Genomic DNA, 15,007 nt, shown 5'->3' with positions numbered 1-15,007 from the left:
CAAGCAGCACTGACTTTCATCCTGTTCTCTCTCAAACCCCCATTCTGCATTCCCCCACAGACAGCGGAGACCCTGCTATTTCTAGGTGGAGCACTGCAGAAGTCATCAGGGAAGGGGAACATGCCTGAACTTGGCTGCTGTGAAGGCTGTAAAGTTGACAAGCCAGTGATTGTATGGATATTGATGGTGAGAAAGCAAGGTGGTGGTTGCAGAAAAAAAACTAATGCCTTGGATGAGAACTTATGACAATTCAAATGGGGAAGGGGACATAGCTGTTCATTTTTAGAAACCCGTGCACTAACGTTAGAACTTGCTCTAGATGAAAAGGGCAAGAGATAAAAAAGAACAAATCCCCTTGCTGGTTTTTAGATCAGTTTGTTTGGGGGAGGAAGGGAGGTGTGTACATCAGATAATTTTAGAAAGGAAAATCACGGTAGAACCATACAGCTGACCTGCAAAGGTTTGTATGCATTTCTGCTCTCACCTTTGTTTTGACGCTATTAGGTGTGATATGTGAGCAGGGGGAAGGTAGTCTCTAGAGGGACCCCTCTCACCACTTACAGAGCACTCACAAACCACACAGGCTCACTCAATGCTTCGTGTCTAAATTCAACTAAATATGGTGTGGGCCAACAGCCCTGGGAAGGGTCCTGGGAGATGGCAAGAGCTAAACAAGACATAGGTTTCTGTTCGGATACAATATTGAATTGTTTTTTAATTCATTTCTGTTTAATTTTTTTTTCTCATTTTGTTGTTTTTTTATCATGTTTTTCTTTGGGTTTCAGTTCTTTTGGGCTCTTCTTTTGAGGCTGTGTTTGATGCGTTGGCTTCCCATCCGCTGCTCGTAACCATCTCTGCTATGAGTTGTGAGTGAGCCATCACCATGCTTCTGGGTTTTCATTTTGTTTTGTGCTTTTGTTATATACGGAAGTCCAAATTACACCTTGTTTTCCTTTTTTTCCTCATGATATGCTTGTTTTTCAGCAGGATCGTGACAGCTACCTAAATGTGATGCAAAGACCTAGAACAATTGGGATTCTGTCTGAGGGGCTGGCAGATATTTGGGTGGTACCAGAGACTGTGATTTTGTCACTTCTGTGGTTTCAGAGGCAAGGGGAGGGGAATTCTTTCATCTTACATTTCTGGGTCCAGCTTCCTCTATTCATTTCTGACTCCCCATTGCGATAAAATATGTTTCTATCATTAATAATTCTACAAAGTGGTGCTGTTTAAATTAGCAAATCAAAACACATATAAGAAGTGCAGATTTTGTTCCCAACAGAAGAGGTGGAGATGCGTGTCCCTGCATTTCCCCCATGAGCCTAACTGAAGAAGCAGAAGATTCCTAGAAGTCACAGAGATTCTTCCTTTTCATTCAGTTAAAACTTTCTTTCACTTTTCCTGCTTATCACAGCCTTTCCAACAAGTTATTTCAATCCAAGATGTATCTCCAAATGCCTTCCATGATCTGTGGCATTTTCTCTCTCCCCTTACCACCTTCTTGTCGATCTGTGCTAACTTTCTTTTCATGTTCTTACTGCTGAAAATCCTTTTCCTGGTTCCAGGAGAGATGAATTAATGATCCTAGATGACAGCAGGCTTGCCAGGGGCAAAGGTGGTGGATCTCATGAGGTGTTTGCACAGGCTTCCAGAAAGTAGGGGAAGAACCAGTGGTCATGTTCCCTGAGAGTACCACGGTCTTAAGAAACAGCAGAAGGAAAGTAGTGGCATACAAATACAAGTTTTTGGGAAGGAAGCTGAAAACTGGGACATTCAGAATATCAGTCTAGGGACCAGTGAGGCAAAAGGAAAAATTCTAATCTCTATGAATGAACATGGTATAAGGAGCTGGGGTTCAGATTAGTGAGGAAATACAAGCACTCCTCAAATAAAGGGAGTGTACTGGAAAGACAGACTTCATATGAATCACAAGGGAGACACTGTTGACACTTGAAATACAAATGATCATGAGTGTTTGACCTGGAGAATGATGAAAAGCTGATGGGTGGAAAAGAGCACAGCTTGGAACAGTGCATCCAATTCATATAGGATTTTGTTACCTAGTTCTGTCTTTGTGAGGTAGTCTACATTGCAATGCAGTGAAAGGAACACAGTATAGTTTTTGCTCTGTGGTAGTGATCTAAGACATTCTCCCAAGCTAAAACTCATTTTAAATCAAGCTTCTAATGTAATATATTTCATATCTGTGACATCTCCCCAACAGCACTGTGTCATAAAGTACTTCAGCTTTGTGGTAGACACAGCACGAATGCGAGGAGAGATATACTTTATAACATTTTTGATAGTAATACTGATGAGTAAAAAATTAAAAATAAATCATGCATAGTTGAAAATTGTATTTCAACTTGCTACCTTATTATATAGTCATCATTTTTGGGATTCAAATCAGTTGAGTTTTATAGGATCCCACAGGCTGAACCTCCTAACTGTAGCGATTTCTATTCTGTGTCAAATGTGGATTGGTCTGGACAACAAGGATGTTTTATCCAGGCTCTTTTCCACCACTGGACAATGTTGTGGTGGGATGAAATTTATTAACTGGAAGAAATGAAGTGTGTAAAGAAATCATCTGGAAAATTAATGTTGGTGAATTCAGAACAAAAGTCAATAACAGTTGGGTATACAGCATGTGCTACAACAAATGCTCAGGCAGGAGCTGTTTGTTTGGATGAAAAACAAGGTATCTCCACAACCTGGGAAATATTTGATTGAAGTGATTAGTGACACAGTCAAAAGGCATGACTAATTGCCTTATGACTGGCAGAGCAATCAAACATGGTTACAAGAGGTGCAGCCTTTATGAGAAAAAGATGCTGTTACACAGTTAGCATCTACCTGTTTTGTTCAAAGGACTCTAAAGGTCCTGTCAAAGCAATTGCAAAGTCTTGCTTAGTTGCAGTACCCTTCACTGGGGTACTACATGAAAGAGGACTAGAGAGAGAGAGCCCTTGGGGTTCAGCAGCAGGACTGGCTTGGGGAGCAGCCAGTCATGTTGGCTGTGGGACAGATACACAGTAAAAGATGGCTGGGCTTTTGATTTGCTTCTGAAAGAGGAGGGAAATAACATTTGGAAACTGCCTAGCATTGGTTTCAGAACATATCTAATTAAAGACTACAAAGATAGCCTGTCTGCCAGAAATAGTATGTATTGATCTAAAATGATTTTCAGAGACATTGCCAACCATACTGAAACCAGCACACGTGGTATTTGGCTCAGTACATACACAGTTGATAACTGAAGACACTGAAGTCAGGAAAGAACATGAAAGACAACTTCCATGGACTGCAAACACTGAATAATATTTGTTGTGAAAACATTATGGATTACATGTTAGAATTGTTCACAACACACTCTTATGTCTCATGAAAAGTATCAAAGCACCCTAGCTTCCATTCATAATAGAAAAGAGGAATGTCCTCTTGCTTTTGAGTATGTAGAGAAAATTTATGGTGACAGCTGGTTCAACAGATGTATTCCAGTGGCCAGTATTCTGCTTTTCGGGAACTCACATCAGTGAATTCACTGGAATTCTGAAAATATTTTGCAGTCATTTGTCAGTGAAAATCCTAAATTGCATGCTCTGAGAGAAATGAGGTAGAGGAACAGCAATACAATATCTCTGCTATTACCTGCTGCTAAATAAGTATCTTATAGCTCAGGCTGGTGTACTGCAAGATTAAATGCTGCATTAAGTGCATGGGATGTGCACAGAGGTTCTCCTTGTGGAGTATTTGATTAGCGTAAAGGAGTTGTAAGATAGACTTGCAGCTTTTTTTACTTGGAGTCACTGTAACTTAAGAGCTGCATTGTACACCATACAGGTGTACATGTTCATGGCATGGTGTTGATGAACTTGCTTAACAAACATTTGAAGTTTTATTCTTTCTGAGAATGTTGAAATTCAGAGCAACTTCCCTGTACACAAAAGGAAGCAACTGAATTGTACATATTTAAAGTGGCAGAAGGGTGCCCTGGAACAAAAGTACAGAATTTTAGGCGCAGTTTTGAAAGCATAGGCACAGCTTAAAGAACAAACCTGAATCAACTGACCTACATGGGACAAGTTACTCAATTAGACTTTTTATTACTGTGCTCAATTTTCTTAGGATCTTCATTATGAGTATGTTTAATTTTTTGCCCAAGCTTAGCCTTAAGATGGAAGAAGTGTGGGCCTGAACCTGGTTTTGCCACGAGAAATTTGAAACCACTCTGTTAACTCGCATTAACTCTGGTGCTTCTAGTTCAACTGAAAGGATTTCGTGGATGTCATGATTTAAATGCAAGTTTTTCAGAACAATGGCATCTTCATTAAGTGAACTCATGTGGATAATGTTCTTGTGGAGGCAGCAGTAGAAAGAGTTGGAAGAGCTGCTCAGCTCCTGAAAGAGAAAAAGCCTCCAGGTTAGAGGAATAGTCACTGGAATGCCATTCCACAGCCACTGTATTGAGCCTTCACTTTCCAAATACAGGAAATGGAGAATCAGAGAAAGAGAAAATAAAGATACATGGTCTAAGATATACTGGGAAGAATCTGGAAAAAAGTAAGAACTCTGGAAGTCAGAGGTTCTTAATTTGTTGAAGTCTTGCAGAAGATGTCAACAAGCATTGTCAGTAAATGTGTATGGTCATCTGCCTTGTATCAGAGTAGGCAATTCCTGTTCTCATCCTGACCAGGCTGTCTTCAGGCTTTGCTTAGCTCATATTATTCATGATTCAGTTTTGCACTTGCACTTCTTTACTAGCTTTTCCTTTGACCTGGAGTTTAAAAAGGAAAATATGATCCTGGATAATGTTCTTATCTCTATGCCTAGACTATTACTGCTCTAACATATCACTGTAACCACCTTGCCTTCTCTGTAAAATAATCTTTTCTAGAAATGCAGAATTGGAGACTGCTGTCTGTTTAGCTGGCTGCTAGAGCACAAGAAGGCAGTAAGAGCTTTGTATCTCTTGCATATATATGAAATAACAGTATAGACAAGAAGTTCTCAGGAGTTAGCTGCGCAGGGGATTTAGTTGTCTGCTCTGTCTCTGAGATTTTCTCTTGTCTCCCTTCAGCCCCGCAATGTTGCTGGTTTTCGAGGAACGGTCCGCTATGCCTCTGTGAATGCACACAAAAACCGAGTGAGTATTTTTGGGTTATAAGGAGTTGAGAGTAAGATTATTTCCCCTCAGAAACCTGTTTTCAGGAGCAGGGGAGTAAGAGGCATGACTTTTGGTTTGTTATCTACAGAAGTTAGTGTATCAGATGATTTCCATTAGGTGGTCAAGGTTGTAAAATGAAAATTATGATTCTGTTATTGGATTCTCTCTAGTTGGCAGCCTTAATAATTGTAATTATTGCATTATCAGACACTTTTTAAGGGCAAACCCCACACATACTTAAGGGGAAATCTGGGTAAGTGCCAGACTGCTTGCTCCTAGTTTCTAGCAGAACTCGGCTGAGAATTACCAAGTGCCAGGTCCTAAAATCCATTCTTCACCTGTAATTTTTAGTATTAATGTCATGCTGTCAGGTGAGGAGCCACCTAGTTAGGGCTAGGTTATTATTCCTTGAAAAGAGCCATTATTTACATAGTGTCTGACCTGTTTCCTTCTAAACACTTCCGGAAGTCTTGTTCAACATTCTTCTCAAAACGCTCCTCTGTCCTATTCCAGTAATGTTCCTTTGCTGATGGTAAACATTAAGTTTGGACAATGCTCTCAGGCCCATGGTGTGATTCTTGGGGTGTCCTGTGCAAGGCCAGGAGTTGGGCTCAATGATCCTAATGGGTCCCTTCCAACTCACCATATTATACGATTCTATGATTCTAAGTCATGCTAAGTGCTTGCCAGATGGAAACTATCAGCCCTCCTGCATTACCTCCAGGTTTCTGGCTTTTCTTGTGCTGAGTCTGTAGAATGACCTGTGACATATAAGGAAGTGTCAGGTTCTTTTAAGGAGAGAAGTTATTGTCTGCAAAATGTGGAAAGTGTGATGTGGGGAGGGCAGTTGAATGCCATCATAAGTTCTCTGTTTCCTGGGAGACACTGAGAAACCTGAAGTATAATTTTTGGAAAAGCTGAATAGTGCCAGCTGTAGCTGGTATCAGCTGAATGTATATTTAGACACAAAAATTGCTGTATAATGCAGGCTATTCTGAGAAATCATGTTCTAGACATTGGATGTTGAGCACCAAAAATGAATTTGTATGCTTTGGCAATTTCAGCCTTAACCTCCATGTTTCAATTTCCCATTCACTAGCCCAGGAGGAGAGTGGTATGTGAAGTGTTATAAATCTGTAAACTGTTGTGATGCATGATGGCAAGTGTTTTGCAAAAGCCCTTGAGCAAATATTGTCTTGTGAAAAGAGTTTGAATGATATTTAAGCTTAGAAATAATAATAAAAAATATGTCCTACACAAATTTTGGGGTTTTTTTTCTTAATCTAGGTTATTCCACATCCCATTAATAAGTATTTCACTCCCGTGGAATATTCAGTGAGGGACAGTCCTATGGAAAACTTGTGCTTTCTTGTATAGATAAAAAACCCTTTGCTAATATATTCACAAAAATGAAAACAAATGAGGTTATTTAGGTGACTGTATTGACGTTGCCAAGTTTAATAAAAGCTTGGGTTTGTGTCTTTAGTCTTTAATTTGGCTTCTTTAGTCACTGAATGGGAAGTATGACTTCTCTTCCTGCCTTTTAAATGGGGCGGCTCATCTGGAAAGCACACCTGGACTACTGAGCAGAGTGGAACTTTGCTCCTCAGTCTTAGTCTCTCTTTTCTTCAGGAGATGGGTAGACATGATGACCTGTGGTCCCTCTTTTACATGTTGGTGGAGTTTGCGGTTGGTCAGCTTCCATGGCGAAAGATCAAAGATAAGGTAGGAAACCTAGTGTCTGTGCTTAAGAGAGGGTGTTCCATAATAATTTTAATTATTATGACTCTCTATTATTTGTCCTGCGGCTCTGTGCAGCTTTTTTCTAAAGTAAAGCCAGAATCTTCTTTTCATCAGATCTTGCTGCAAGATGCTAACCTGCTTTTCTGATGCACAGAGTGGGCTTCTCTTATTTGGAGTAGTTAGACTTTATTTTAATGCACATTGTTAATCATATTTGATCAAGTGATACTTACTTTGTTCTTGCAAAGCAAAAAATAAAATGGAAAGACTGAGCTGTCCTTTTGACAAATAAAAAGAGCCTTTAGAAAGACAGGAGGATAATGCTTTGCTGTGCCAAACAAGCCAAATGGGATTTGAAATCAGAAAGTTAGGCAGAATAAACCTAGCTGTTCATGATGTCTTGGAAACACTTTTTGCTAGAGAATAAAATCCCTGGAAAGAAGTAGATTGCCTGTGCAGAAGGCTCTGCTAAAGGGACTCTGGGGAGTGTTTCTAACTCAGGATTCCCCTTTGACTTCTGCCTGCAGTAATCAACCTTCTTGTGCTTGGGACAGCAAACAGAAGTGTATAGACACTGTGCTGGAAGAGGCTGTGTTCCAGGAATAAGACTAGGTGATATTGCAGAAGAGATAAGTCTGTATAAATGTGAAGCAATAGAAGAGATTCTTGGCTCTGAGATTATTTTTTTTTCCCAGGAGCAAGTTGGCATGATAAAAGAAAAGTATGAACACCGAATGCTGCTAAAACACATGCCTTCAGAGTTCCACCTTTTTCTGGATCACATTGCAAGCCTAGACTACTTCACCAAGCCAGACTATCAGGTGGGAGCCTTTCTTTGCTACCAGTATGGTGCATGGCACTGCAGGTTGGCGTTTGGATTTTTTGAAGATTTCCATTCATGTGTTTATATCTGGCTGAGAAATACCTTTCCTAGGACCAGGAAAAAAAGGCTGAACTGTACAGTTCTCCAAAATCTCAAATGTTTTTTTCGTCTCCTTCCACCACCCTGTCCAAAATAATCCTGTATTCCACACCAAAAAACTCTTCCCAAACAACACAGTACTTCTGGCTTTAATTAAAACACAAAAATTTTGAGGTACTCCAAATGTCACAGAATTCTAGGGCAGCTTGCCAAGATCTGCAAAGAACCTATACCAGCAGCTCAACCGTGCCCACCAACCCCTTTGTTTTCTTGCAGACTTGTATGGGCTTTGGCCATTATTATCTCTTTCTTTAATATTCACCTAACATATAGATTTTCCTCCCATTCAGTGTTTGCTATCAGCATGTATATGATCAGTTATGGTAGCTCAACTAACACAATATAACTGGAGCAACTTGATTCTGTGTCACTTTTTTTTATCACAGTGGTTTTCTCTGTACATTAAGACAGAGTGATGGAAAGAACATTTTATTAGCAAATCTATGCCTGCTTCTGTTGCCAGTGCATCAAATGAGTGGGAAAGTGGTAGGAGGGTGTTCCAGCAAACTCTCTCCAGCAGTGCTTTTATGTTTTAGCCATGTATGTATTGTAGCGTAGCAACACACACTTTTAAAAAATTAAAAAGAAAAAAAAGGCAAATACTTTCCAGATAGTGCAGTGGAAAAATAACGTTGCCACTAAGATGAAGAGCTGTAGAGGGATGGAGGTGGACTGAGAAGATGCAGAGGGAGCTGGATTTTTTTGGCCTGGAAAAGAGAAGTCAAAGAGGGGATCTGATTCCTGTCTTCTGCTGCCTCAAGGACAGTTGTGGGGAGAATAGAGGCAGCAAGGGAAGTTGTGACTAAATCTAAGGGAAAAAAATGAGAATGTGGGTTCTTAAATATGAAACAGGTACCTAGAGAAGCTGTGGAATTTCCATTCTTGGGATTTCCAAAGATTGACTGGATGAGGAATCTGATCTGCATTTTCAGTAGCTCTGGTTTGAGCAGGTGGTTGGATTAGAGGTTTCAGAATCTCTTTTTGAACCTACATCCTCCTATATTCTATTCCAGTTTAAAATAATTGTGTCGTAATGGTACTGAAAAGCCATCCTTGAGATGGAAATGGAGGGAGATGTTTTCAGACAGTTCTAGGGTCATACAAATCACAAACAGCTCTTTTACAGTAGGGGATTTGACTGAAGCTGTGAATTGCCTCTTTGCCTTCAGTTTCCTGTAGTTGCAACTTGGGCAAGAAGCCTCCAAAAGGGAATTCCCCACAAAATTCTGCAGCTTGCCACTTAAAGTGATTCTTCTAGCTTGACTTGGAGACCTATTCCAGACAGCAAATTCTCCAAAGAGCTCAGTTCCAGAGATGTCTTTATGTTGATTTATCTCGATGTATTACTGTGGAAGACTTTAATCTTTCACAAGGAGGCAATTCACAGCTTCAGTTAAATACACTAAAGGGGGCCTGTAAGAAAGATGGGAAGAGATGTTTTAGCAGGCCCTGTTTCAATAAGACAAGGGGTAATGGTTTTAAACTGAAGGAGGGTAGATTTAAACTAGATATGAAGAAGAAATTCTTCACTATAAGGATAATGAAACACTGGAACAGGTAGAGGTTGTAGATGACCCATCTCTGGAAACATTTGAAGACAGGCTGGAAGGGGCTCTGAGCAACCTGGTCTAGTTGAAGATGTCCTTGTCTGTGGTAGGGGGCTTGGACTAGATGACCTTTAAAGGTCCCTTCCAACCCAAACCATTCTACGATTCTAACTTATCCAATCTCTGTCTGTGTTCAGCATCCACCATGTGACAGGGCGGCACCACAGCTTAAGTTCTTGCTGTAAGAAGAACTGCTTTCTTCTGTTTGTTCTACATTTGCCACCTGCCAGCCTGATTTAATGCCCCTTACATCTTGGTCATGACTGTGAACTGGTGCCTCGCTTCTTTCTCACTCTCAGCCACAGAATCCTGAGCACCTGGGACTGTTATGTGCAGTTTTCCAGTCCACTTTTCTCCTTGTAAGGTTTTTACCTTTCATCAGAAGTATAAAGGTTTCAGAGAAAGCTGAGAAGACTCAATAAGTCCATGGAATAGCTTGAGAATAATGGCAGATTAGGACAGTAGTATCCTTCAGCCTGTGAAGAAGGCTGTAAAATCCCTAATGGCCTGCAAAGTCAAATGCAAGAGTTACAGAATAAGTTATAGCAGAAAGTATCAAAAGTTGTTTTGACTAAGTGGGTCCTTGATGGCATGAAGGAACACTAAGAATAAGACAGCTGAACCTGAACTTCTAATTTTAGCATGTGGTTTCTTACTTCAGACTGCTTCAGTATCAAAGGAATGGAAGGTGGCAGAAGCAGTACCAATTTTTAAATAGCTTCAGAAGATCCCAGTCCCTGACACTGACATGTCCATCACAAAGAATCAGAAGCTGTGATAAGACTGGGATTAGTGGACATATGGGTGAGGATGATCTAGTGAACAGAAGCCAGTAGGGCTTTTATAAGGGCATCTGTCTACAAATGTGTGGACTTCTTGCAAGGCATCTTTGAGGATGTGGGGATATTAATTTTGGAAAGACATTTGACAGTAGCAGTCAAAGCATTGCCAAAGTAGCAGTCAGAAGAATCCTAAAAATAATTAGAGTAGCATTAGAGGGTAAACAGAAAATATCCTTGTATTGCCATGTAGATTTGTGTGAAGCATACTCTTAAATACTGTCTGCAGTTCCATTCCTGCATATCAAAAAGGATATCTTCAAATCAGAGAAGATGTAGAGAAGGGTAGCAAGGAGGCTCAAGATGGATTCAGATATGGAAAGACTAATTAGATAGGACAGTACACTTTGAAAAAAAATAAGAGTACTGATATGTACGTGACATCTTTAAAATCAAAGGCAGAATGGGAAGAAGTGAATGGCAAATTATTGTATTCTGCTTCTTCTGATATGAAAATAAGAAACTGTCAAATAAAATTAGCAGGACGCGAGTTGGAATGAGTAAGGAAGGTAGTTCACATAACTGGTGTGTTCTTCACCAGAAGATAGGTATAGTCTGAAAGCTTATGTGTTCAGTAAGTAATTAGGCAGATTAATGCCCATTTCCATCTGGGTGAGAGGGGAAATGGCATTGTGACAGGAGGCTTACAAGCAGAAACACAATCCTATCATATTTAACTGTCACACCAGTAAAATCTCTTTCAAGACAAAGAAGCTGGTACCACTATCACGTCATGTTCACAGTGGAGAGGCGTTACATGTGCCTTGGTCGGACCAACAGTCTACTGTGGAAATTCTTTTAATCAAATGTTGTGTCACTGCAGGAGTGGAGCACCTAATTCTGGGGTTCTAGGTCACAAAAAGGAGGAAAAAGATGGCTCATCTGAAAGCTGCAAATAGACGTTTTACTGCAGTTTGGTGGAAGGTAGTAGGAAGTGATAGGCTGTCTTGTCCTTCCGATCATGCTGATAAAGAGAACTGGAATATAAATACAAACAGAGTGTTTGTTCATGGTAATTTTTATTCATAACTTAGTGCTAATTCTATACCATAAACCAAATGTATTTGCCACCACACTTTTTCTCTCTGTAGACTTTAGACTGAATCCTGTCAGTTCTACATTATTTAGCTAAATAATTTTATTAGAAATATAGGACCTCATAGGTCTGTTGGTCTATAGCATCCAGTTTCCCTTTGACAGCAGAACATCAGATTTCTCTGGGTAATGCATTGCTGCATGGAACACTATTGACAGTAGTTTCATTCTCTCTTAAAGAATATCAGTTCTTAGGCAGCAACAAGCATAAGCACATCAGCATGAGCATTTGTACCGGCCATCTTATAAAGAAAATTGTATCATCTCTTTTACAGTTTTATTTTCTTATGCAGCCAAATGTGTCAGGCCACTTTGTGCATAAGCATAATGTAGGGCTCCTGACCAAGCATTTGAGCCAGACACTGCAAGGAATTTGCATCCTAGGACTGCATATTCCTGTTGTATTTATTTCTTCTGATAGTCCTTGAACTACATATCAAATGTACTGTTCTGCACGTCTCATCCACAGGAAAGTTGAGCTGAAGTTATGGATTTAGATTTGGAGTAACAAGGCAACTACAAGATTTCATCAAATCAGTTGCAAGCATTTCTTTTATACTTTTCAAGAAATTTCATTTATTGAGCCAAAACCAGCCTAAGAAACAATCATTACCATTTTATAACATTATCTTTCATTTGTTAGTACCTTTTTTAGGCAAACTGGAGATTATAAACTACACTTAGTCTTCGTGTGCATACTTTAGATTTTTGGTGAGAGTCACCCTCAGCTACTTAACATAAATCGTTCTTGTAAATCTATTCCAGCTAATCATGTCCGTTTTTGAGAACAGCATGAAAGAAAGAGGCATCACTGAAAATGAAGCCTTTGACTGGGAGAAAGCTGGTACAGATATTTTGTTGTCCACTAGCACCTCAACTCCACCACAGCAAAACACCAGGCAAACAGCAGCCATGTTTGGGTGAGTGTTGCAGTTGTGCCAGTCAGACTATGGTCAACAAGCTCAGTAATAAGTTTGTTTTTCTAAAGATTTCAAGACCATTATGATCCTTGGAAGTCGGGGCCTCATGGCAGCCACCACTTCATTTGACTTCGTATATTAACATATGTCTAAGGTGGTGGAACCCAGTTTCAGGTCCTTGTTGTCTTGAAAATGCATTTTCTACTGGGGGTGAGTGTGTGGGTTGGAGTTACATTAAGGGATGACTGGAGACCTCTGAGCAGGGTCAATGGAGCTTGTATATCATCCATATTATATGGCATACATGCCTGGAGCTTCTGTGAGAGCACCTGCTTTGAGGTGGGTTTGTGATTGACAGTGAGCTGAGTACAGCTGAGTGCATGTACTGGTCACATCTCTAACACAGCTCCTAAGCCTTTACAGCGCGTTTCATGTGCTGGTGCAAAGGTACACAGAGATTGATGCTCAGAAGTGGAGGTGAGTCCAAACTAAAAATGATAAGGTTTGGTTCACTGGTCTGTCTAGGTGCTTTTGAGGGGGCTGGCATTGGGGGATAACAGTAATCCCTAGTAACATTACAGAAAATAAAAGCTATAAGGCCTATTAAGGCTCATTTGCTTGTGCAAAGGGGGAAGTTTCTTCTAAGCTCAATACTGTGTGATGGGCACTTCTGAAGAAGCTTTCAGCCTGTATATCAAGGGTCCCAAGATGCTTCCACTGATATAACCCACTGTCTTTGTGACTTTACGTTAGATGTTCTGATTCAGGCTGTCATATCTGGGATAAAGCTGGTCTGCCTGTTTTTCAACCTGGTCATACCCTAAAAGCTGCTAAGGAGATCCTGTGGGGCAGTGTGATAGGCCTCCTTCTTTATGTACTGATAATTTGTATCATCTTGTCTCTTCCATAGGGTGGTTAATGTCACTCCAGTACCTGGGGACTTGCTTCGTGAGAACACTGAGGATGTCCTACAGGGTGAACATCTGAGTGATCAAGAGAATGCTCCTCCCATCCTGTCAGGCCGGCCAGTGGAAGGTCTTGGTCAGACTCCAAACACCGCTTTCAATGAGGGTGAAGTTTGGGAAGAGACAGATGTGAATCGCAACAAACTCAGGATCAGCATCAGCAAAGTAAAGAACATCCCCTGATCTCCTGTGGCTGTTGGATTTAGGGCAATGGTTCCACAGACTGCTAGAAGCCACTCAGATCCACTGATGTAACATGCTACATAGTGCAGGCCAAAAAGCACTGAGGAGTTTCCTTGTGGAAAGAGGAAGTGACAAACAATTTTTTCACAGAGTAAAAGCCGTTGGGATTAATTTGGATCTTTATGCACGTGACATTTTGGGGGCCACTAATGCTAAAGTGAATCTTTCTTACAATCATATAATTATCTAGGATTTTGATACTTCAAGCAAGGGAATTCTAGTCCTTGCATAGCTGATACAATATCAGAAATGCCCCAAGCTTGGAAATTATAAGCCAAAAGTTTATCGTGTTCCAACCTCTTGCGTAAATAAATTTAATCAGAGATGTCTTCATAAGCTGTATTTTTCTGTATCTTGAATCATCACTAATTTCTCTCTTCCTTTTTTTTAACTTTCATTTCTAAGGGTAGGACAATCTATAAGGAGCATCTAATGATGGTTTCACCCCTGTGAAGAGTGAGAGAAACCATCACTTAATATTCTCATATTTCTGCATTCCAAAATCATATTGCACCTTTTAGCTTGCATGAAGTGTATACTTCAGTTGATTTTCTTCATAATCTCTAAGATGTTTCTTAGTCCTTTCATTTAAATCTTACTTTATTTCTTGGAGGCATCCCCATTGAGTGATGATACTATAGTAAATGTTAAGTATAAGGATCTACCAGTTAGTTTATTTAGTAGATCGGCTTACATATTGTAAGTAAGTTAGTATTTGTGTCAGGACATCAGATACATATATAATCTGTTAGCAGAGAAACGTTCATCAGTCTTAAAGTGTTGTTAGGGCATATTGGATTCATGTCATAAACCTGTCTTTAATGGACATTTGTGGACTAGCATGTTAAATCTATCAGTCTTCTGGGTCTGACCAGAATTCACTTCAGTCTCTACCAGTAAAAAGTTAGTCCTTATTTCAGCAATGTAGATATCTTCGCAATCCTTAGTCTTATTAGAAAAAACATTATGCATGGACAAGAAATAATCTTATCTAACTTGTTTAAAATTCTCCAATGCAAATAATTCGGATCAACATGTTATATGTATGGAATGTTAGCAGCAGCATCCCCCAACACTGGGAATTATGAACCAACTTCAAATCACTTCTTCATCTTTCGCTGGTAACTGTGTGCATTCCCAGAAGTTTTCATTTGAAGGCACATGAAATAAGAAAAGCCTGGTAGAGAGGGACAGTTCTGTTCATACAACATACAGAAAAATCCTGGTAACTTCTGTGTATTTTTCTGTTCCTTTTAACCACCAGGTGCCTTGATGCTTTCAGTCAGACTGAGATGTGCACAGGGGAGTCCTAAATGTCCTTTCTGTGTGCTAGTTCTATGTCATGTCTTAGGTACCAGCGCTGTCATTCACAAGCCCTATCATAAAAGCAGTTAGAGGCAGGAGAGGTTTCTACAAGATCCACAGCATAACCAGGTGACTCTCCCA

The 15,007-nt window shown here is 40.1% G+C and overlaps 1 protein-coding gene across 3 annotated transcripts in view; it reads left to right on the top strand.

Annotated features, from left to right (window-relative positions):
* TTBK1 (tau tubulin kinase 1) overlaps window positions 1-15,007 on the top strand; it is a 108,861-nt gene that overhangs the window by 48,089 nt on the left and 45,765 nt on the right. For all 3 annotated transcript variants that reach the window (XM_017818916.1, XM_017818917.1, XM_017818918.1), the window contains 5 exons: window positions 5,081-5,146; window positions 6,800-6,892; window positions 7,606-7,731; window positions 12,199-12,353; window positions 13,264-13,483. In XM_017818916.1, coding sequence (XP_017674405.1) covers window positions 5,081-5,146; window positions 6,800-6,892; window positions 7,606-7,731; window positions 12,199-12,353; window positions 13,264-13,483 — 660 coding nt within the window. The remainder of the gene's footprint in view (window positions 1-5,080; window positions 5,147-6,799; window positions 6,893-7,605; window positions 7,732-12,198; window positions 12,354-13,263; window positions 13,484-15,007) is intronic.

Source organism: Lepidothrix coronata, unplaced genomic scaffold (assembly GCF_001604755.1).
Source record: "Lepidothrix coronata isolate B3197 unplaced genomic scaffold, Lepidothrix_coronata-1.0 Scaffold71, whole genome shotgun sequence".
Classification (NCBI taxonomy): Eukaryota; Metazoa; Chordata; class Aves; order Passeriformes; family Pipridae; genus Lepidothrix; species Lepidothrix coronata.
The sequence above is the reverse complement of the archived record's forward strand: the minus strand, read 5'-3'. Positions and strand labels throughout refer to the sequence as shown.